The sequence below is a fragment of the Kryptolebias marmoratus genome, linkage group LG7 (assembly GCF_001649575.2).
Source record: "Kryptolebias marmoratus isolate JLee-2015 linkage group LG7, ASM164957v2, whole genome shotgun sequence".
Lineage (NCBI taxonomy): Eukaryota > Metazoa > Chordata > Actinopteri > Cyprinodontiformes > Rivulidae > Kryptolebias > Kryptolebias marmoratus.
In genome coordinates this window covers 7,781,399-7,803,049 of record NC_051436.1, presented here as the reverse complement: position 1 = coordinate 7,803,049, position 21,651 = coordinate 7,781,399, and the positions used below count along the sequence as shown (strand labels likewise).

Below are 21,651 nucleotides of genomic sequence, written 5' to 3'. Positions count from 1 at the left end.
TTTTTTGCTTCTGACAACCCTTTGACAACCCTAAATAGTTGGTTTAGTTTTAATTATCCCTTGCTTTTGAGTGGTCTTATTTTAGAAGTTCAGTTTCCTCTGTTTGACAAAAATATGCAGGGTATGCAATTTAAAAACTTTAAAAAATGCCCATGTTATATGTTGAAAATGACATGAGATCCATCATTTTCAGAAGCATACACCTTGTCTCGAAAACTCATTTCAGTCTTGTTTTCAGTCCCACTTCTAATCTCTTTTCATTTCATGCCCCCCCTTTTCTTCTCCCCGAAGACATGATTGGAAACACATGCAAACATCAATACCAGCATCGACTGCTTGTACCGTTCGACAGGTTCAGAGCTGACTTCCTATAAGGAATCAGACTCTGAGACGTGTGGAAAACGGATCTACGGAAGCAGAAAGGTGGGGTTCATCCTGCATCATCTCACCACAGGAACACTGAACGTTATATCGGCAGTGTTTGGAGCAGCAGAGCGAGGAGGGAACACACGCTGCAACTGTCTAATGAAGCGTGTAAACTGTTGTGCTTGGCGGGAGGTTCGCCGTTTCGTCAGATGATCACACCGCTCCCTTGCTGTTGTTGAAATAACGCGCCAACAAAACTCCTTTCTGAGGTCACGAGAGAGGTCGCCCAGCAGCACTTCTTTGTTTACTTTGAATTGATTATTCTAATTAGAAGACAAAGTGTGTTTACGGAGCAGCCGTCTGATAAGAGAGCTGGCTTTAAATTCAAACAGAGTTTAATCAGACAGCGGCAGTGAGTTTTAACTAAACAGTTTACATCAGAGGGATGCGTTCTGTGCATAATTATTATTTACAGCAACCACTTATCTTACAGTCATGGGTACCAAAAAGGATTCACATAAAAAGGCTCCATTTCCAAATCTCTTAATGTGTTTTGAGCTAAACCTTGGAAAAGAAAAGGAAGAATGAAAACTTGGGAAAACTCAAGAAATTAAAAGCCTAGCATTCCTTGAAGGAATGCATATCACCCACCAGCTTTCATGACAGTGTTAAATTAACTAATTACACTGTGGATAAAAGACAGATGTAGCCATTTTGGTTTACAAGTTTAAGTTTAAAAATATTGTTAAAACAAAATCTCACGCTCAAAGTGTGTGTTGTGAATGATCAGCTACAACCGCACCAAATTTTACCTCAAAATCTCTAAAATTGACAGTTATCTTTATTTTTGTGTTGGTTAAGGTTGATTAGCTGTGGCAGCCATCTTGAACTGGACTGGCTCAAAGTTAATCCAGTGGACGTGTACAACCAATGATTACTTTAATAAAGTTTCATTAAAATCTGTTCAGTGGTTCATGAGATATTTTGCTAACAGAGTTGACACCATCAGTGAATGCTGAAACTTTAAACAAAGATCTTGTGCAATGAGGAGGACCTGAAGATGTGATTGACGTTTAGCATAGTATCTGTAAAACTGATTGGGTTATAAGTCCATTTCTCTTTCCTAAGGTCAGTTGGCTGTGGCTGCCATCTTCAAATCAGGTTGGCTTTCAATATAAATCATTTATAGATGTATGTCTAATGATTATTTTCTACAAGTTGCATTAAAATCCATCCAGTGATTCTTGAGATATTTCGGTAATAGACACACAAACACACTCACACACAAACACGGGCAAAAACATTATTTCTGACTTCACCTTTAATAAAAAGTTAGAGATGATGAGAAATAGAAGCAGCCTCTCTTCTCTTGGGTCTAAAACTGCCTCAAGTGTTCAAATCTTTTAGAAACCACACAAAAACGTCCTCCACGTCTCATCACAACCTCACTGCAATCTGAACTTGACTTCAGATTGCAGTCGTCTCCGATTTAAAAGACGTTTTAGGACCAATTTGAGTCAAAGGAACACTGAACCCTGAGAAGATCTCACTGAAACCAGATTATTACAGCAGCACCATTTGTCTCCTTCCTCCTGACATTTTGCTGCCCCTCTCCTAAGTCTCTTACCCTCTGAGAAGCTGATGAGTCCCAGGATGTGCAGGAGTTTGATGGAGGCGAACACCAGCACCACGATGCCCACCGTCTGCAGCCCCTCAGTCTCCCAGATCGCACTCAGCATCGCTCCCCCCTCCGTCCACTCCACACCACCACCATACCCCGACCCGAACCCGGAGCCCGAGCCGGCCTCCTCGCCCTCTGGACCTCCTCCAGGACCAGGAGCAGGACCCGCGCTCCCACCCCCACCTGCACTCCAGTTGCCCTGCACCCACTCCAGCGCTACGCCGGCCCACGAGCACCGGCCGGGGGACTCCCAGCACCCACCTACTGTTCGTTCACTTCCTAAATCCAGTCTGGGTCAGGATGGGGTTTTAAGAAGCAAGAAACTGGCCTCAGGTTTGTCAGACACTTAACGTCATTAAAAATCTTGTAAAAAGTAAAAAAAAAACAAAAAAACTTAAAAAAGGGGGGGTTAAAGTCCACATTCGAACTCAACTCCTTCCTTTTTGTTCTTCCTCACAGCTGTGGAGAATCCAGTTGTCTGATAGTTTGTGGCGTTCTCTCGCTCTTTCAAACAGACTGCTTCTGTGCGATGTAAAGGGAGGGAAGATGAGAGCGAGGGTGGGTCTGAGGGAGGGAGGAGGGAGGGCAGCGGAGAGAGGCGGAGGGGAGTTGTGGGGCTGGGAGATGCACAACTGCTCTCTACATGTAAATATCAACTTCTTCCATGTAAAAACAGAACTGAAAGACAGCCCCTAATGTGTCAATGGATTTAAAAGGCATCACATACAGAGTTTTATTAACAAAAGGCTGCAGAAAGGACTGAAGGAAGAAATAAGTGAGGGAAACATAATTTTGTTCAGGAACACGAGCGAGCCAAAACTGCTTTATAAGCAAGTTACCTCCAGAATAAACAACAAACTTCTCACAGGTCAAAAACTACATTAAATGCTAATGTGGCATTTTAAAAGCTATTTCATGAGGTGAAAAAAGGTTAAAGTAACAAAATAAATCACCACATATACAATTAGAGGCCTGGCATTCCTCAAAGGCATATATTTTGTCTTTTAACCTCAGCTCGTGTTGAGATTCAAAAGAGTTAGTCTCTTTGATCAAACGTTGAAAATATTAATATTGCAAGATGTCATGACATCTGATAATGCTCGGAGTATGCGCTGGGGATGACTCTCAGCTAGTCCGACATGTAGCTCAATTTCTGTAAAATTGACTGCTAACTATTTTTAAGTTGACTGAGATTGATTAGCTGCAGCATCCATATTAACTTGGGTTGACTCCAAAAGTTAATCAGTTGTCCATCCAATAATTACTTTCTGAAAGTTTCATTGAAATCCATCCAGTAAATTTTTCCTTTAAAAATCAGATAAAACAACAAAAGTAAAACCTTTAAATGCAAAGGATTTAATTTAAAAGAAAAACAAAGAATTTAGGAGCACAGTTGCCTTTTGGTGTTTAAATGTGAAATTGTAAAAATTGAGAAAATGTTGTTGACTTATTAAAAGTTTAAGTAAACATTTTTACATGAGTGAGACAGCAATGTTTGTATGAGAGAGGCTAAATTATGTATTTAGGACTTGGAACAAATAAGTGAGGACACCACCATCTGCTGGCCTTCAATGTCTTAGTTTCTATTCACTATGACATTTTCATAAAAGGTTTTTAAAAACTAAGAACTTAAACAGTTTTATTCTAAAAAAAAAAAAAAAAAATGTAAAAAAGAAGAAGTTCTCTGCAGCCGGAAACACAATATCTCTGCACCCTAATTATTTTGACTGGTCTGTTTTCCCAAACTTTGCTTCCATGGCAGAAAAAGCCAGCCATACATCACCTGTGGAAGCACACAAACCCACCTTTAGCTGCAATCATCACTGCAGGATATTATTTCAGCTCCGTGAAAGGAATCGTAACTCACCGCTCACTCAATTTGCTCTGTGATTAATGGTGCCGTGGTGGAAAAACTAGCAAACAAATGCACATTTATTTACATTCAGTGGATTACTGCTGCTCATTGTTCAGCAGCATATGGAGTGAAATCAGTGGGGTTATTCAAGCTTTTTAAAAAGAATATCTTTAAATCAAAGGATGATGTTTTACATAGAAATATTATCTCTTAATTAACTCCTGACCATGTGAAGTGGAATTAGCGTGGGACACTAATTCATATCTTCACGATGCATCCGTGCTCTGAATAAACTAACAAGGAGCTCTGAGATTTAGCTCCATTTCTAAATTTCCGACTCAGTAATGCTTGTTTTATGCTCATGTAGGTCGGTCAGTGTGTTATTATTCAAAGACTTGTTCTTTGTCTGCTTCTTGTATATTTATGAACTTGTGTTTTTCAGAGAAGCTCAAGAAGTTACAGTTTTTGTGCAAAAGATTTATTAATCCCTTCTGTTCCCATACTGAACTGGGACAAAGGACATTTCAGTAAGCTGCTCCATTTACACAGAACCATCTTGAAAACTTTTCTAAATTGGCCTTGCAAAATTATTATGAAAATCAACTTTTCTAAGATTTAGAGATGAACGCTTCAGAATGTACATGTTAGGAGTTAATGTTAATGGTTTTACCTTGGTATTTTGCACCAGCGGATTCTAAAATGATATGCATTTTGTTATTGCTTTCACATGTAAATTTTGCATAATTTCACATATCTCTATATATGTATTTATGACTTTCTCCATCCAGCTATCTCTCTCTATATATTTATGTGTGTGTGTGTGTGTGTGTGTGTGTCTTTGAGCATGACATGGTTGTTGGTGACAGATGGACTGGTCTGAGTAACACCATTTGACATTTTCAAAGTCACTTAAACCTGCATTTTATTCCTCTGGTTGAACTTCAGGAATTAGTCTTCACTACGGCTAGATACCTAAATGCATTGAATTGCTGCCATGTGATTCGCTGATTAGCTATTTGTGTTAACAAGTAATTGAACAAATGTACCTAATAAAGTGGCTGGAGAGTGGTATTTTGTCTAGACAGAGTGACCAGAGAGAAAATGAAAAGTGCAGGTCAATAAATCAGCCTTGTCTGAACCAGATGGTGCATTAAACACAACAATTACAGAAAACAAGTGAAAATCCATATTTTACATGCAAACAAACCTAAAATGATTTCTTGTGTGGAGAATAATAGGGGGATGTGTTTATTCTTCCCTTCAACAGCCTTTAAAACTATAAAGTAAACAGAGCAGAAAATTGAGATAAAAAACCGAATCAAACACCACAGGAGCATAAGTCTTGTAGACAAATCTTTAAGAATGTAATAACCGCCGGAGTTTTATTAACTTTTTTGTTCCACACAGCAACTGTATACACACACACACCAAACACAGCCCCAGAACAACATTTCCATTAAGAACTGAACAAGTGTTATCTTCCTTGAAGCATACAGTGGAAGTCTGTGGAGGTACAGGAGCGACAGAAAAGGAAAGCAGCTTTGACGTAACTCTCATCAATCAAAATGACGCCGATCTATGGATGGGCCACGAGGCAAAGATGAGGATGCCCCGTTGCTTGCACATCAGCTTAAGTTAAACGTGTGTGATATAATTAGGTGACACCTGTAGGGATTTGCTCAGGCGTGCAAAGCAGCATTAGCGTTTGGCTTGTGTTTTCCTAGGTACAATAAATGAGGCTGTCATATTTGCCGTGGTAGTGCCTATGAAAGGGGAAGGCAATTATGAGCTGTGAACCAATGCAACCCTCAGTGAAACCGTATGGGCAATCAACCATGGAGTGCCGTGAGGCGAAGCAGAGTCAGAGGAGTTATTTGTGGAATTTGGCTCATGTCTACAACAGCTTGTACACAAACATGCTTTCATGGAAATTTGCAGCTCTTCAACATAAAGACATCTGAAAGAAGTTTATTACATGCATGATTTGACTGTTTCAGCTCGTCTTTTTCTGTAATCTAAATGTTATCCAAGATGCCTAGATGCAGTCATATTCATTCTTTTTATCTTATTTTTTTTACATGTGTTATCAAAAATTGGATTTAGTACTGTGGAAAAATCTTGACTCATTGTTAATTATCACCTTCTGCCATAGGTGAAAGGGCCTTCCACCTCAGAGCAAAATATCTCATGAACCACTGGGCACATTTTAATGAAACTCTCAAAGTAATCATTGGGTATACATCTACAACCGATTACCTTTTTGGAGTCAACCCAATTCAATATGGCTGCCACAGCCAACTGACCTTTGGAAACACAAAAATGGCAGGTGTGGTAATGGCTGAGAGTGATCACCAACCTATGCTCCAAGAGCTAACTGATCAATATCTGCATTTAAAACTTTGCCATTAACCATCAGAGTCAACTCTGTCTGTTAGCAAAATATCTCATGAACCTCTCGATGGATTTTAATGAAAGTAGAGTGAAACTGATTCAAGTTAGCTATGGAAACACAAAAATGGCTATAACTCAGCTATAATTTTACAGACAAAGCTCATGTGGTAGTAGCTGAGACTCATCTTCAACACACAGATTAAGAACCTTTCACAATAAATTGGCTTAACAAGGTTTGACTAAAACAGATATAATTCAATCATTTCTCATCATAAGATGATTTCAGCTTAAAACTGGCATGAAAAATGCCAGGCGATATACTTTCCTTCATTCAGTGCTAATTTCCTTTAAAGTCTGTATTTGATCAAATACTCAAGCTACCGAAACTATCCCATCAGCATTACCAATTTCTGCTGTTTTTTCCATGTCATGCAAGCTGACCTTTTGTTCATCAACATTGTCTCCTGTGGATTTTATTTTGGTCCTTTTCTGAATCCAAACCAGAACAGATGTCTCATTATTCAAGGCTGAATGGGCAACAAGCACGTGGGCTGTACTTTCCTTTTCCTCCAGTCAGAATTTTCCATTGACTAAATTCATAAGATTAAGAAGAAAAAAAAAGTGAAACAGTTGTGCAAGTCAACCAGCATAAAACAAAAAATATGGTAATATTAATCCTTTGTCGAAAATACCAAAAAGATATTTGTGATGCCATTGTACTAATGAAGTTGGAAATAAATCACCTTTAACCATCTTAACAGCTATTTAAGCCAAGGCAGTGCTCAGTTCTTTTTCTTTTGGCAACCTGACCAATCTCCAGCAACACAGTTGATGGAAGAGAAGCACATTGAAAACAAAATCGGAAGACATCAGCTACAAGGTCAAAATTTCCTAAGAACAACATAGATTTTAACTTTACTGATGTTTAAAGTGAAATGGCAGCTTTCTCCCTATAGGTTCAAATCAATTTGTATAATCTTTGCCGATTAGTTCAAGTATAAAAGGGAAAAGGCACCGCTGTTGTCAAATGGACAGTAACACAAAGTCCAGGACAGTGTGCTGGAGCAGATAACATTGACCTGCTTTTCTTTCTGTCTTGGCCATATTAACTGCAGCCGGGCTGTCTGTGTGGACAATACGTCGAGACAAAGAGTGGGACATGGATTTATTTTAGCACAGACAGCTCGTCATGTGATTTATGGTGCACTACCCTTAAAAAAACAGCCAAGTGCCAGTCATCCTTTAACCTTTAAGTGCAAAAGTCAGTGAAAAGCAGACAATAGCAGGGACAGTTAAAAAGGAAGAGAACAAAGGTGAAACAAAATGGCAGAGAAAACGGGACGAGTGGAGCCGCCGTCCACAGATGAAATATGCTGAGGCCTGTTCAGCTGACAAGAGGAAATCAATACAGGTGGTTATAAACGTGGGCATAAAACGGTTTGTGTTCTTAAAAGCAGCAGTGTTTTAAATTAATCAGCATTCCAATAAAATAAATTTCATATTTACAGTTAGGGATTGTGTCAAAGCTGCAGGACATCAATCAGACATAGAAAATGGGAAATATTCAGAACGAATACAAAATCTCAAAGTAAAAACTTTAAAACCAATGAAAAAAAAAAACACTTAAGAAAAAAAAAAAGTAAATACCACACCAGTGTTCGAATAATTCCAAGAACATAAATCTTACAAATTTCTTAGAAGGGGAAGCTCAATTAATTATTCAAAATCAGAGCTTCAATAATATAATTTTATGCACAGTCATAAGAGTTTGAGTTTCAATAACACTAAAACTTGAAAGAAAAAAAAATCTTGGCACCATATATTTGTGTGACACAGACTGTAAGCAGGCATTGTGTTATATTGGGAGGTGGCAAAAATATGTGAGATTTTTGCACAAACGTGGAGAAGAGAAAACAGCAGACATGTTCAATTAGTCTGCATTTCCAGTGAGCTCATTCTTACAAGTCTACCTCATCAAATTTTAGCTCGATATCTGTAGTTTTTTAGCCATTTTTGTGTTGTTAAGTCTCAATTACATGTAGCAGCCATCTTGAATTCAAATTCAGCTCTAAACAACACTTACAGTACATAAGTGTTGAATGTGGAAACGAGGTAGGATTTTATGTTCTATTCTTCTGATTAGACAAGCTGAATTGAAAGATTTTTGTAAGATTAGCTCTTGTTTCTAGCTGGTTGATATCAGCGCTGCACGATATATCCAAAAAATTATTGTCATTGCAATAATATTTGCATTATCAATACTGAAAAGGACTGCAATAAATCATAACAATGATGATGAAAAGAAATAAATGTGATAAATTTGGATTCATTCTAACTGATATTGTCATCACGATACTCAGCAATATTGTAGTCACGTTTTTTCTAATTCTGTGCATCACTCGTTGATGAGAGACTCATAATGTATTCATGATCTCCTGTTTCCAGTGGTGCATTCAAACCCTATTGATCATATTGCTTTGCCCAAATAACACAAACAGCACAGCTTCTTCCTTCACACACAGCTCAAAAGCTTTTTTTTCAGCCTCTTATCCAAGTGCTCCTGCAGGAAACCCCCAACACATTCAGTTTTCTGAGACTCGCTCACAAGTTGCTCCCTTATTGCTGTGATTAATGACACAGTAGGGCCAAGGCTTGTAGAAACATCTCTAACAAGGTTTAACCTAATGAAAAGTTATAAACCACACCAACTGGTTTAATATCTGCCTGAGAAAACAGACTTGTATTAACAGTTCTTACAAATGGCTGATTTTTAAAGACCCCCATCACTGAATAATGCTTAGAAAGTAATATCAAAGCAGCAGGGTGTGCATTACCAAAGTTATGAATAGGAATCAGGCTACAAATGTTGAAAAGAGACAGATTGGTCTAATAAAGTCTAATTTAAAAAAAGAGCACTGCAGTGATTCATTTTGTCATGTTGATTAACTTGCTCTATTCAAAAAGCTTCCTTATTATCTCCTCATTTCTACATTCCAGACATTAATGACCACTGAGGTGCACATAATGGGAGTCACATCATACCTGTAATTTTAAACTTGCTCTGAATTAGCTCTAACCTTTTGTACGTTGCGATATGTCAAACCTTTGAAGTAATCATTCTCAGTGTTGTGAGCAGGCTCTTATAACTGAACACCACTCGAATCTGGTGCAGAGCACATTAAACAACATTGCCTTCAAACCTGATTAGATAAACGATGCATCACCGTTTTACAATTCAAATTTTTGTTAAAGATTGATGAGCACTGGGGCAAACGCAGTCATTTATCACCAAGATTCAAATGGATAGTTAAGATCTTTCTGAAGTCATTACTCTGTGATCCCACATGGTTTCTGTCTTGATTAAATGATTTAACAAAGTCAGATTGTTCAGCTGTAAAATACAGAAATATTAAGTTGTTTTGAGTCGTATTTGATTCGCTAAAAAGGCAGCTAGATGGGCATCCTTTGTGAAACGTAATATCCTTTTATCTGGGGTTGTAGTTTCCTCAGAAGCTGGGTAAAAGATAGTTTTAATAAAGTTTTAAGAAACCTCTAATGCTATCTGAGTTTAGGTGGTAAGGGATAACACCATTTATAAAAAAGAAAACAACAAATACTGAAAAATTAAAGTTTGTTTTTCTCTGCTGCCATTTTTTCCACTCTGCTGTCTTAGTTGTCATTATTAAATTTAAAGCTCTGGACTTTATTGTAGTGTAGATGTTAATGTATTTTATGAGATTCTTTATTTGGACCCGGTCCGGTGTCCGGTTTAATATTGAGCCGTAAAGTGAATTTCTACTGGGAACAGTTCTGAATTTCTTAGTTTGTAAAGCACTCCATCCAACATTTGGCATTGCCGTTTACTGTGAAATTTTTAACAACTGTCCTATGAGATTACAAATTTAAAGTTATTTAAACTGGATCTAACACATGATTTTATTGGTATATATTTTGTGTATTTATTCTGATGCATTTAAACAGAATTCCTTTTAAGACAACAAACACTGCTGCGCCTTTGTGGGGTGAGCTTTACCACCCTCTGCTGGCACATCTGCTAACTATTGTGAATCTCTTCGAAAGAAGACGATTTCAAAGCTCTGCAAAGGTTCAAACGTTAATCTGTTAAACAGGCAAGAACAGACAGGAGAACTACTGGGAACCAAAGTTCCTGTTCTTATGCCTCACCATATAAATAAAATGTTTAAGTCAGAGATTAAATGTCTGTGTTTCAAATCGGTTTCTGCAAATTATTTAGATTTAGATTGAATTCGTATTATAATGGAAAAGGAAAGTAAGTCGGTCAGCTTTGCTCCCTGACATGTTTGACAATTTATGCTGTATTTTGGCAAAAGTTTCAAACAGAAACACTTCAGATTAGGAACTGTCAAACACTGTCACAGTGCTCCGACTTGATCATTAAGATACTTGTTACAGTAAGCAGAAGTTATTAATTCAAGTAAACATGTGTCCCAACATCCAGAGCATTTCTGACAGTGAACAGGAAGTTCTTGCAATGTTGGTTTAGTTCCTTCATATAAACTGCTCAACCAAAGTCTTTCAGCAACAAGTTAGGGTAACCTCTTTCAATGTAATGACTTTTAAAAAAGTGTGTTCCTTGTTTTGTGTGGGTGTTGTCTTAATAAATGATCTGCTTTTAACCTCCATTGGCTTCAAGCAGCTAAATCATGCAAGATCATTATTCCAAGCTTTCTAGACAGAAACATCTACTTAAATGTCTAACTCTAGTGTAAAAATCCAACCTGCTTCTTTATCCTAATCATAACCTTTCAACAATCCCATCTGCCTGAGGGACACAGACCGAGGCCTGATCATCCTCATCTGGGCCTTCCTGGGGTGAGGATGTCTGGTGGCCAAAACATCCAACAAACCAGAGGTCCTCTAGTGAAGATGTGTCTCAAAATTCCAACAAACTCTAAATAAATTTAGTAGTTTTAACTCCTGGGCTAAACGAAGAAAACAGGATCTCGGTTGACATTCACCAGCCTGTGTCTTGCCTTTAAATTCTTACTCTAAACAGTTTTGGTCAATAAATGGATTCAGGGAGAACCACAGAGATGTGAGAAATACATCTAACCCTGGCTGAAGACTGGTTTAAAATGTGATGGTTCCATCTATGCGTTTCTGAAAACAGCATCGCATACTGCGTTGTCTTGGTTCTTCCTTTTCCCAAGAAATTAATACAAAATTTGAAGTATCCTGGACATATTTTTTATGTGTTGCACCTCTGCTTGCTAGCAGGACCTATAGAGACTTCAGTAGCACTGCTTAAGCAGCCACTACCACATTGGTCAACTATCGTCCACTCCAGTTCCCACAAATATTCTCCATTGCAGATTTGTTTCCATTTAGAGCCCAAACTGTATTGAACCACTTATCCTTTTTGTTATCTTTGCTCTTTATCTTTATGCCACTGTTCAGCTTATGATAATTGGATTGTTTTCATCTGAGTACCAGTAGAGTAATCCCATGACTCTAAATAAAAACAATTTTCATGTAAACCTCAAGCTTTAACTTGTTGTCCTCTGTCCTCATTTTTTTAAGAACGATTCTCTAGATTATCCACTTTTTCTTTTAGTTTTTTGACATCAGTGGCTTCCTCCTTGCAGCCCTGCACTGTAAAGAATTGTTGTTTTATCTAAAGAAGGTAATTTAGATGAGATAAACCTGATGATAGTGCAGTTTTCATCTCTTTTTTTTTTCTTTTGTTCAAACTGCTTGTTCCGATGCGAGTGTGAATAAAAGCCACACCTTCAGCAGGATAATTTACTGCCCTTGTCAGCTGTCACATCCCAGTGAACTGCTGGCACACCACTGTCACTCACTGTCACAACGTTAAAGAGGAGCACACACAATGAAAAGAGCCATTTGCGTCAGGCTGTGTTTCAAGTCTATTTTTATCCGAAAAGCCATCAAGGAAAAGAAGACCGCAGAGTAATGATCAACCTTACAAGTTTGTGTGGAAGGTCGAGGCTTCTTGGTCTAAATTTGGAAATGACTCTCGTTAAAACGTGCACAACTAGGTGTTTTGTCTTAAAACATACCATCTTGTGTGAAGATTTAAAAAGAAGTTAATCTCACATATTTTTGACCAAACTAACTGATGCACCTGCTGGTATACAGTAATTAACCAAATTTGACCAATTAATCTATCATATTTCCAAAACAAAGAACTTGTCTGAATTCATGTTTCTAAATAAACTTTAGGTGCTTCAGTGGGATTGTGTGGTCAGCAGGACAGACAGCCCTGTTTATGATTTTTATTTTTAAAATAGTTTTGCATTCTTGCTTAATTTTTGTATTTGTGGATATGTTTTTGTTATTTATTTTTTTAGTTTATTTTTTTGTTAAGGTAGCAATTGGGACGGCACTGAGTCCAAAACAAAGTTTTACAAATGGAAAATAAAGTATTTGTATTGTAATTATATAGTATCATATCATATTGAATCATATCACTGTATCATATATTGTATTGTATCCCAGTGTGCTGTATTGATCTGTATTGTACAATATTATATTGTATCACGCTGTATCTTTTGTATTGTATCATCTCAGGTATAATTATGGACTCAAATATAATTACAATATTGTAATTTGCTTTAAAAACAAAAAGGCAGGCATGTTATAGCGCACACCATCGCTTTATACTTTGAGAAACCCTCATCAACATATCAATAAACAAACATCTTCCTCTTAGAAAGACAAATCTTTTCGAAAAAACTGAGTTAATCAAAAAGTGATTTTGAAATAATGGAGTTAAATTTGAAAAATCTAATATCAAAACGTAACAAACTTGTCTTGAAAGCTTACTTTCCCCAGATATAATTTTTTAAGGTTTTCTTTTGAGTGTAAGCACTGAAAAGTCAATAAATATATAGAAACAAAAAAGGTTTCATTTTAAAACAAGTAGCACAGAGTTTTGTTTGGAGGAGGTTGGTGTGCCTCTCGCCTCTGAAAGCCCAGCCATAAGGCAAACAGCTTGGCAGCCCGAACAGAAAGCAGATCTTGTAAATAACAGGTGGTCTTCAGGAGTGGAGAGACCCAAATACTAAATATTAGATTCACACGTTGGTGAGGAAGATTCAGTGTGGCACCTCGACAAATCTCCAGTGGGCGCTGCTTCAGTTATTGCTCCCTGCTAAGCTACACAGAGGGGAAAGAAGACACTAAAACAAAACTAAAAAAAACTCTTCATGAAGCAAAAGCATTTTCACAGTTACTGCAGTTTAAAGAAGCAGGAATAAACCAACAACTTTATGCACAGTAACTTTGTCCAAACTTTTAATCCCTTAAATTAAAAATATCCCTGAGTGCACTGCACACTGCTTCAAATGAAAAAGGCTAAATAGAATTGGACAAACTAGAGAAACTGTGTCAGCTTTGTGCTCGTTTTTAGGTTTTCATGGTTCCAGCTGCTGCAGAATGACATTTGGTCCTCAGCTGTCTGACTCTGATCTGAATAAACAAGTTATCCAACCCACAGATGATGCAAACGTTCTCAAACAAATCAATTTTGTTTAAATAAGCAGCCATCGAGTGGAGCTGGAGACCACATGAAGAATGGACAGAAGTTAAAATGTGAGGCTGAAATAATGGGAGCATTAAAAAGCAGGATGTTAAATCCTAGTACTTGGTCGTGTGTGTAATGCATGAGTCATTTTAACTGCTGAGGTAATAGGCAGCAAAGTCAGGTGACTCAGGGAGACAAAATTTAATCAAATTAAAATTACTTGTAGAGGCTGAGTTCAGTTTGGTAGCTGACGGATTAAAAATCTTTAGAATGCATGAAATGTTTCCTAGCTTAATCCTTCTCAAACTCATATTTACAGTGAGCATCTTAAAAGTAGTGAAACTTCTAAGAAGTTATTACATTTTTAACCAATAAAAAGACATATTTTATTAGATTTGATTCTTGAAACAAGGAAATGGCTAAAGACACATTTTTAACGAGTTAAATTCAGTCAGCTGCCCAACAACCTGATCTGCAACAAGTAGCTGAAGAAATCAGCCCCAAAAGTGTTTCCTTACCGTCATAGCCGGCTTCTAACAAACCAAACTGCTCCAGCACCTTGACAAACAGGACAACAACTACCAGCACAGCGATCATTTCCAGTCCCTCCAAGTTCATAGTCAACATGTCGCGCAGGTCACAGGCTGCCCATGGCCGCCGCCGCCGACTAAAAGCCTCAGTGTGCAACACCGTCAGCAGGCCATTTAACTCCACTTAAGAGCCCTGCATCTGTGGCTCTGATTAGAAACCGGCACAAGTCAGAGAGGGAGCGAGTGGGGGAGAAGGAGTGAGTGGAAGAGAGAGGGAGGGAGGGAGGGGGGATATAGAGAGGTGAGGATAAAAGACAAGGGGGCCGTGAGGAGAAAGTGGGAAAAGGTGGAGGAGGAGAATGAATGAAACTAATCCCGGTGAGAACAGATAGTGGACCCTAATGATGGATGGAGGTGGTCTGATGTTCCCTGTAGCGCCACCATGAGTCTCCAGTGGAAAACCTTAAAAACAACTAGATGCAGAAAGATTCAACATTTGGTTTTTTCTTCAGAATGAACCATAGGAGCATTTGTTGGTCTATCTGTTGTCATTTTTCTAGTAAAAGTTTATTCACGGACTTTAGTCCCTTCATTTGTAATACACTCAAAATACAGAAGGTGAGCTTTGAAACAGGACTATTTTAGATTTACTTCTGTTAGATGAAGTAGTGACAGTTGTTACATTTTCCTTTTATCAATCTATTCATCCATCCTTCCATCCATCTATTCCTACCCCATCCTTTCATCTGTTCATTCTTTCATCCACAATTATTCCATCAATCTAATCTATTCATCCAAGTGTCTATTCATTTGTCTATGTGTTCATCTATCCATCTCCATTCTTTCATCCATATATCACTCCATCAATCTATTCATCCATCCAAGTGTTCATTCATTCATCTATTCATCGCACATATTTATCTGTTCATTCTTTTGTTCATATATTTTCCATCCACATATCAGCCCATCCATCCATTCATTCATTCACCCATTGATCCATCTGCCAATCTATCCTCCTGTCCTTCCATCTGTTCATCTGTCCATCCATCCAATTTGTAATTATACTTTATGTAATTTATTTTTAAATACTCCAAAATAAATTGAACTATTTTTAGTATTCACAGCTTTTTCTAACTTTACTCTGTAAAGCATCAATCTTAGTCAGAGTCTATGTTGCTTTTTCTTTTTTTTTTTTTTTTTTTTCAAAGAGGATTCAGGATGACTGACTGGTTTAAAATGTCAGCTTAAGAAATGACCCAAATGTGGAGCCTCACTCTCACAAGGACTTTAAATAAAGCACAAGACCCTAAAGGAAAGTTGAAGAGAATAAGGAAAAGACAGCAGGGTTGGGAGGAAAAGCCTTTAAGGTTCTGAATGGAAATGTGGTAATGTTAGCAGCAGGTTGCTGTTAGAAGCACGGACTGGAAATAGTACTGTTGTTTTTAAATTTTACCTAATTGTATTAAACTCCGTCTTCCTTTTATCATTATCAGGTAATCAGTGTAGATTAGTGACAAAAAAAGAGAATTTTATTGTCTGCAGCATCAGGCTGCACTATAAATGTGCAAAAATTAAAGGAGGTCCTAAATTTTTTTTTATAAACTTGCTGCATATTGTGAATTGTCATGAAGCACTAAAGTAACGCCAATGTCCAGCTCTGCTCCCTAAAATAGATCTCGAAACAAAACCCAATAGTTTATACTGCCAAAGTGTCTTTAAATGAACTCTTAGGATCTTGTTGCCAAAACCAGATAAAAGAACATGGCTCCTTTTTTTCCACCATTAGCCAAAAGGCCTAATATGTTTTTAGAGCAGAGCAACGTCTACCTGTCTGGCACAAACAAAGCTCAAGAAGATGATCTTTTTCTGATGCTTTGTGCAACATCAATTAGAAAATGTCACACTGTAATTTCTAATTAAAAGATGCTCAGTAAATAAGGTCCCTGGCATCGTTGCTCAGGGAAGGAGATAATCATCTTCATTAACCATCCACTCAAAAGAAACAGAATGCTGTTTAACCATGGAAACAACGTCTCTTCTGTGCGTTCTGTTGGGAACTGCATTTAAACAACTATTAATTTCATTCATTTTTTTAATGAAAGCTGAAGTTCAAAGTGTGTGTGTGTGTGTGTGTGTGTTATGACAGAACAAGTAACTGTGTAGGAAGTTTCTCCTGAATAGAGGTTGATAAAGGTGAAAAGAAAAGCGCACTAGAAGCCTCCCAGAGAGGAGCAGCAGTTAGACACGGAGAACAACCAAGTTAATTGCATTTCTTTTCACTTTTTTAAAATCTGAAATGACACGATATTTAACCGTTTGGTAATGTTTCTTTTTGACACTGATATCAGAACATGACCTGATCTGAAAAGAAACTTCCTCCAACATCTGCTCTCCAATCACCTCAGAACTTTGCACGGGGTGTAATCAAGGCCCTCGGCTAATGGTAATGAAAATAATCAAGGTTTGTGCATGTCGTCAGCACACAGTGTGTTGTATCAATCAGTGTATGATTGGTGATGAAGGTAATTGCCACAGCGGAGCATTGTGGTGAGGCGGTTGGAGTGGGGAGCATGCTTTGTACTGTTGGCTGCAGAGAGCACCTGCAAACAGACAAAACTGGTGCAGGAAAAAATAAATACATCGTTATTGGTTAAAAAAAAAAAAAAAAAAAGGTCTGATTTAAACAGGAAATGAGTGGGAAATGTGATCACTAGAATAAATTGTAAACTTTAAACTGGACGTTTAATTGTAAATTGGGGATTAGAAAGGTTAAATTATACATTATATTTCCTGACTAAAATCAGTAATTTATATTATTCATATTGTCTTAATGTTGTAGTTATGTGGCTGTAAATAAAATAATGAAAATGTTCCACAATAATACTGGTGGTTCCTATTGCTGCTTTGAAATCTCACCAGAGAAACGAATGTGAACATTCAAAGCAAAAATCTTAGACAAATAAGGTGTATTATTGTTAATTTATAACTACAACTGGTGTTTTGCACTGGAAACATTCTGGTTGGGGTAGAGCACATTTTAAGCCCTGTTTACATGATGCAACTTTAAAGTGAAACTGGAAAATTTCTGTTTTGAGTTGGCCTTTCGTTTACACCAAAACGTTTTAAACCCAGAACTCAGAGTGGAAGTTCTTGGAGACACTCAGCATCGGTATGACATAACACACACACACACAACAGAAGGCTGCAATCAACAATTTTTCTGCGTGAGTAGATCTTTAACAGCAGAAATGGCGGGTAGCAGAATGCTATTTGTGCTACTCATGTTTTTAAAGTGTAGCAAAAACCCAACCTCACTGTAGGTCCAAACAAACGTTTGTGCATTCATCGTTTTGGATGTAACTGTTTTTATGCTTGAGACCTAAGTGTCTGGGTGCAGATTCTCGTCCTTGAAATACCAAAATCACATTGCCAGCTAGTGACCTGGCATTTAAACTACAGTGGATTTAAGAAAGCCAGCATTATGTTGTAAACATGTAACTTTCCCCAGTCATCTCTGTTTCTAGGAGATTGCTCACGTGTAAAAAATTGGTTATACCTGAATCCCTGTGTCTTATCGTGTCTGAATTTCAATGGAAAAAAATAAAAGTAACATTCCTTGAAGGAATGCACATTGCCCGCTGCCTTGTATGCCAAAGTTTTGGAATAAAAATGTTGTGTGATGCTCAGCTATTGCCAAATACAATTCAAGCTTAATATCAATAAAATTGACAGGTATAACCAATTTTGTGTTTGCTAATGCAGCTTAGCTGAGATGTGGTGGCCATCTTAAGTTAAGTCGACTCTAAAAATGATTAAGTTGTGAATTCACATCCGCTTGTTACTTCCACTTGTTCAAGAGATGTTTTGCTAACAGACAAACATACATCTCATTGTCCAGCTTTCACTGCAGCAGGAAATAAAACTAATCAATAGCAATTTACATCTTTTTTAGTTAAACATTAATATTATAATTTAAAAAGACCAATTTATCTATTTTTATCAGATTTATCTTTAAATTTACACTAGTCATTTATTTAGTCACTTTTTCTGAATTTAAGCAGCTTTAAACCAAACTTATTCCAGCTGCTGTGCAGCCTGGTTAATCCTTTGGTTAACATAAACAAAACTGAAGGCAGAAAGCGGGTTTTCTTTTGCTAAATTAAGTTACGATTGAGCTCCCTTCAGCAGACGAGGCACAGCTCTGCAAGGTGGCACTAAAACAAATTAATGTCTTTAATTTTGTTTAAAGGAATTACACACAACGGCAACAGTGGCCTGTAACCTTCAAGCAGAATGGGCAATTCCAAACTAACATGGTTTGGATCTCAGTAAATTCAGAGTAACAGATTGGCTCAACAAGTCTGAAGACAGATTTGAGGTGTGAAACATTTTCTTGGAAAGAAAAAACAATCTAATGGTCAGTCTTCACAGGAAATCAGATTGTTAAAATGTTTTCTTACTCTGTAGAAAACAAACTTGCAAACATTCAAGGATCTAATACATCAGACAAGACCTGACATTTATTATGAAATAATACTATTGATAAAAATAAAACAACTAAATCAGCTTCCTTGAATATTAATTCAAAAACAATTTTTTTGTTCTGAGCAGAAGTTTAAAAACAACAGTCAAACAAAACTCGCCACAAGACAAAAGCTTAGATCTACCAGCATTTTATATACTTAAAGCTTTTCATCCATGTTCATTTTACCTCCCTTTTATAAATCTGTTTAACTGCTATTTAACGTCTAAAAACTGGTTTGTTTGGGTTTGCTGCCCTCTAGTGGAAAAAAGAGAATCAAGCAGGTAAAGCCTCAACAACACGGGAAAATGAATGAAATTCACAGACCTACGAAGTCATAGCTGAGTCTAAAGTTTGATGTTTAAATAAAATTGAAATAAGATTTTAAAAGTAATACAAGCTAATGTTTCCAGTTTTTGAGCAGTATTTCAAAACTTTTTAGGATTGGATTGAAGCACTGAGTCGAACAAAAAATCCTTGATAAAATGCAGATCGCCCACCGCCTTTCATGCCGGCGTTTTAGACTAAAACCATCAAATGCTGATAAGCAAACCTTGGAAATTTTGTGCACCATCTCTGTGAGATCTTGTAAGATGTGAAAGTGCTTGAAGTGACTCTCAGCTACTACCACACCAAATTTCAGCACATTATCTGTAAAACCGACTGAGTTGTAGCCATTTTTGTGTTTGCTAAGGTAAGTTAGCTGTAGCGGCCCACTTGAATTGAGTTAACAGTTGTAGATTCAATTAAATCTGTGAATTGGTTGACAAGATATTTTGCTAACAGACAGAAACTGAACACATGCACACAGAGAAAAACGTTATCGCCCTCCTTTCACCTTTTGGCGGCAGGTGACAAAAAAATTAACATAAATAAAAAAAGATTAGTAGTTTTACATGTAAGGTCAATTCATCATTACCACATTTTTCTGAGCACTCATCCCTAAACAAAACACTGAATCCGACAACAAAACCTTAGATGCTTTCTGTTTGTTCTGTAGCCCGATTTATGACAGAATCTTCATATGATCTCCAGTAGGCCTCAATAATTTTAGGAAACATTTGTGCCATTTTATATTGAGGTATGAGATGTTAAACAACCCATCGCTGCACCCTCCGGTGGCATTAATGCTCTTTATTAACATATTATAACTAAGAGCGCTGATGAGCTCACTTTAGTTCACCTACAGAGCTGCTCTGAGCTGAGCCATTAATCTGAGGGAACTCTTTTAATGCGTGACAATGAAGTGGTTTCAATTCTGCACTGGGTGTCGCATCAAAACAAACCCAAAACAAGCTCGTTGCTTAAATCTAAGACTTTTCTTTTCAGTTTAAATGTTAATTTATAGAAGAGAGCAACCAAAAATATGAGAGACAAAAAAAAAGGGTTGACATTACTTATTGCTGGTCAGAAAAACTAAATCAAAATTAAAAAGCCAAATTTGCCCACTGCTTTCAATGGAGGTAATACTTTTAGACTGAAATAATTTTATTTTGAAAAGAAGAGTTTTAGCTGCTTTAGTTGATGCGTCTGCGCTTGAGGAATGTATTGTGAATTACTTTCAGCTACTACCACACTAGATATTCATAAAACTGATAGAGTTAGACATTTTTGTGCTTGCTAAAGTCAACTAGCTCTGGTGGCCATCTTAAATCTGGTTGATTCCAAAAGTGAGTCAGTTGTAGATGTACATCCACTAATTACTTTTTGAGTGTTCCAATAAAATCTGTCCACTGGTTTATGAGATACTTTGCTAACAGACAGAGAAGCATACACAGACACGAGCAAACTCACCCACTGCCTTTCACTTTCAGGTAGTGGGCAATAAAACTGGAAGCTGCAGACATCCCTCATCTGTAGTTCCTCTTGGAAGAGGAGCATCTGTTCACTGACATACTTGGAAATTAAGATTCTTTATGTCTTTTACGGTCAGTGTGGCCTAATAAAATTAATTACATTTTCCATCTGTTGGAAGCGAGGAAAATTTTGTTTTAGGATTATTTCCAGGGGAACTTTATAGATTTACCCATGTGCCGAGTTTCTAGCTCCAATGTATGCCTGCGATTAAGAAAAGAAAGTGGGAAATTGGTCTTCAGTGGCCAACAGCGCTGCTGACCACAGCAGCTTAGTTATTCAGAAAGAGCCAATTAAGTTCTGAACATCACGTACCCAATCATCAGAACCACCAGGCCTTTTCCAGAGACGGTAGGGCTCGTCTCATTGGTTCGTAGTTAACGCTTTGACTTGTACCTGCAATGAGCTGAGCGCTAAATGTGAATATTAAACAATCTCTCAAATCTCTGTCACGCTGTAGCATCATCCTCCGAGCTCCTCTGAACAAGAGATGATCTGTGAGAAGTGTTGCGGGTGGCAGATGGGTTGGACGGAAAATAATGAGATAAATTCAAAGAGCCTTTGGCATACGGTCCGTTTTTACAGTCATTATTTGCCTTTGATAAAAAAGACAGATCTTTTTGAGATGGAGGGAGAAAAAAACTATAACCTCAATAATTAAATGTGTTTCTTTAAAGCTGAGCTCAAATTAATGTAGAAAAACTGAAAATAAAGAGAGGGTCATTAACCTTTAATTTTCAGCCTATAGAAAGTTCCTGTCCTCTCAAACCCCAGCAGGTAAAAGGAATATGGCTGCCAGTCCTGAGGCTGGTTCTGTCAGAGGTTTCAGGATGGAGGATTGGGATGAAGTGATCTGCTGGTTTCCTTATGCAGATAACCTTTTTACTCATTTCTATATCATAATATGGTCTGTGATTAGATTGT

At 37.4% G+C, this 21,651-nt stretch overlaps 1 protein-coding gene across 4 annotated transcripts in view; it reads right to left on the bottom strand.

The window, feature by feature from the left end:
• Window positions 1–21,651, bottom strand: part of kcnip4 (Kv channel interacting protein 4) — a 140,038-nt gene that overhangs the window by 28,249 nt on the left and 90,138 nt on the right. Inside the window, exon 1 of one of the 4 annotated variants that reach the window (XM_017414307.3) lies at window positions 1,994–2,625. The exons of the other annotated variants lie outside the window; for them this stretch is intronic. Coding sequence (XP_017269796.1) covers window positions 1,994–2,105 — 112 coding nt within the window. The 5' untranslated portion in view covers window positions 2,106–2,625. Of the gene's footprint in view, window positions 1–1,993; window positions 2,626–21,651 lie in introns of those variants that run through there. 4 annotated transcript variants of the gene reach the window in all.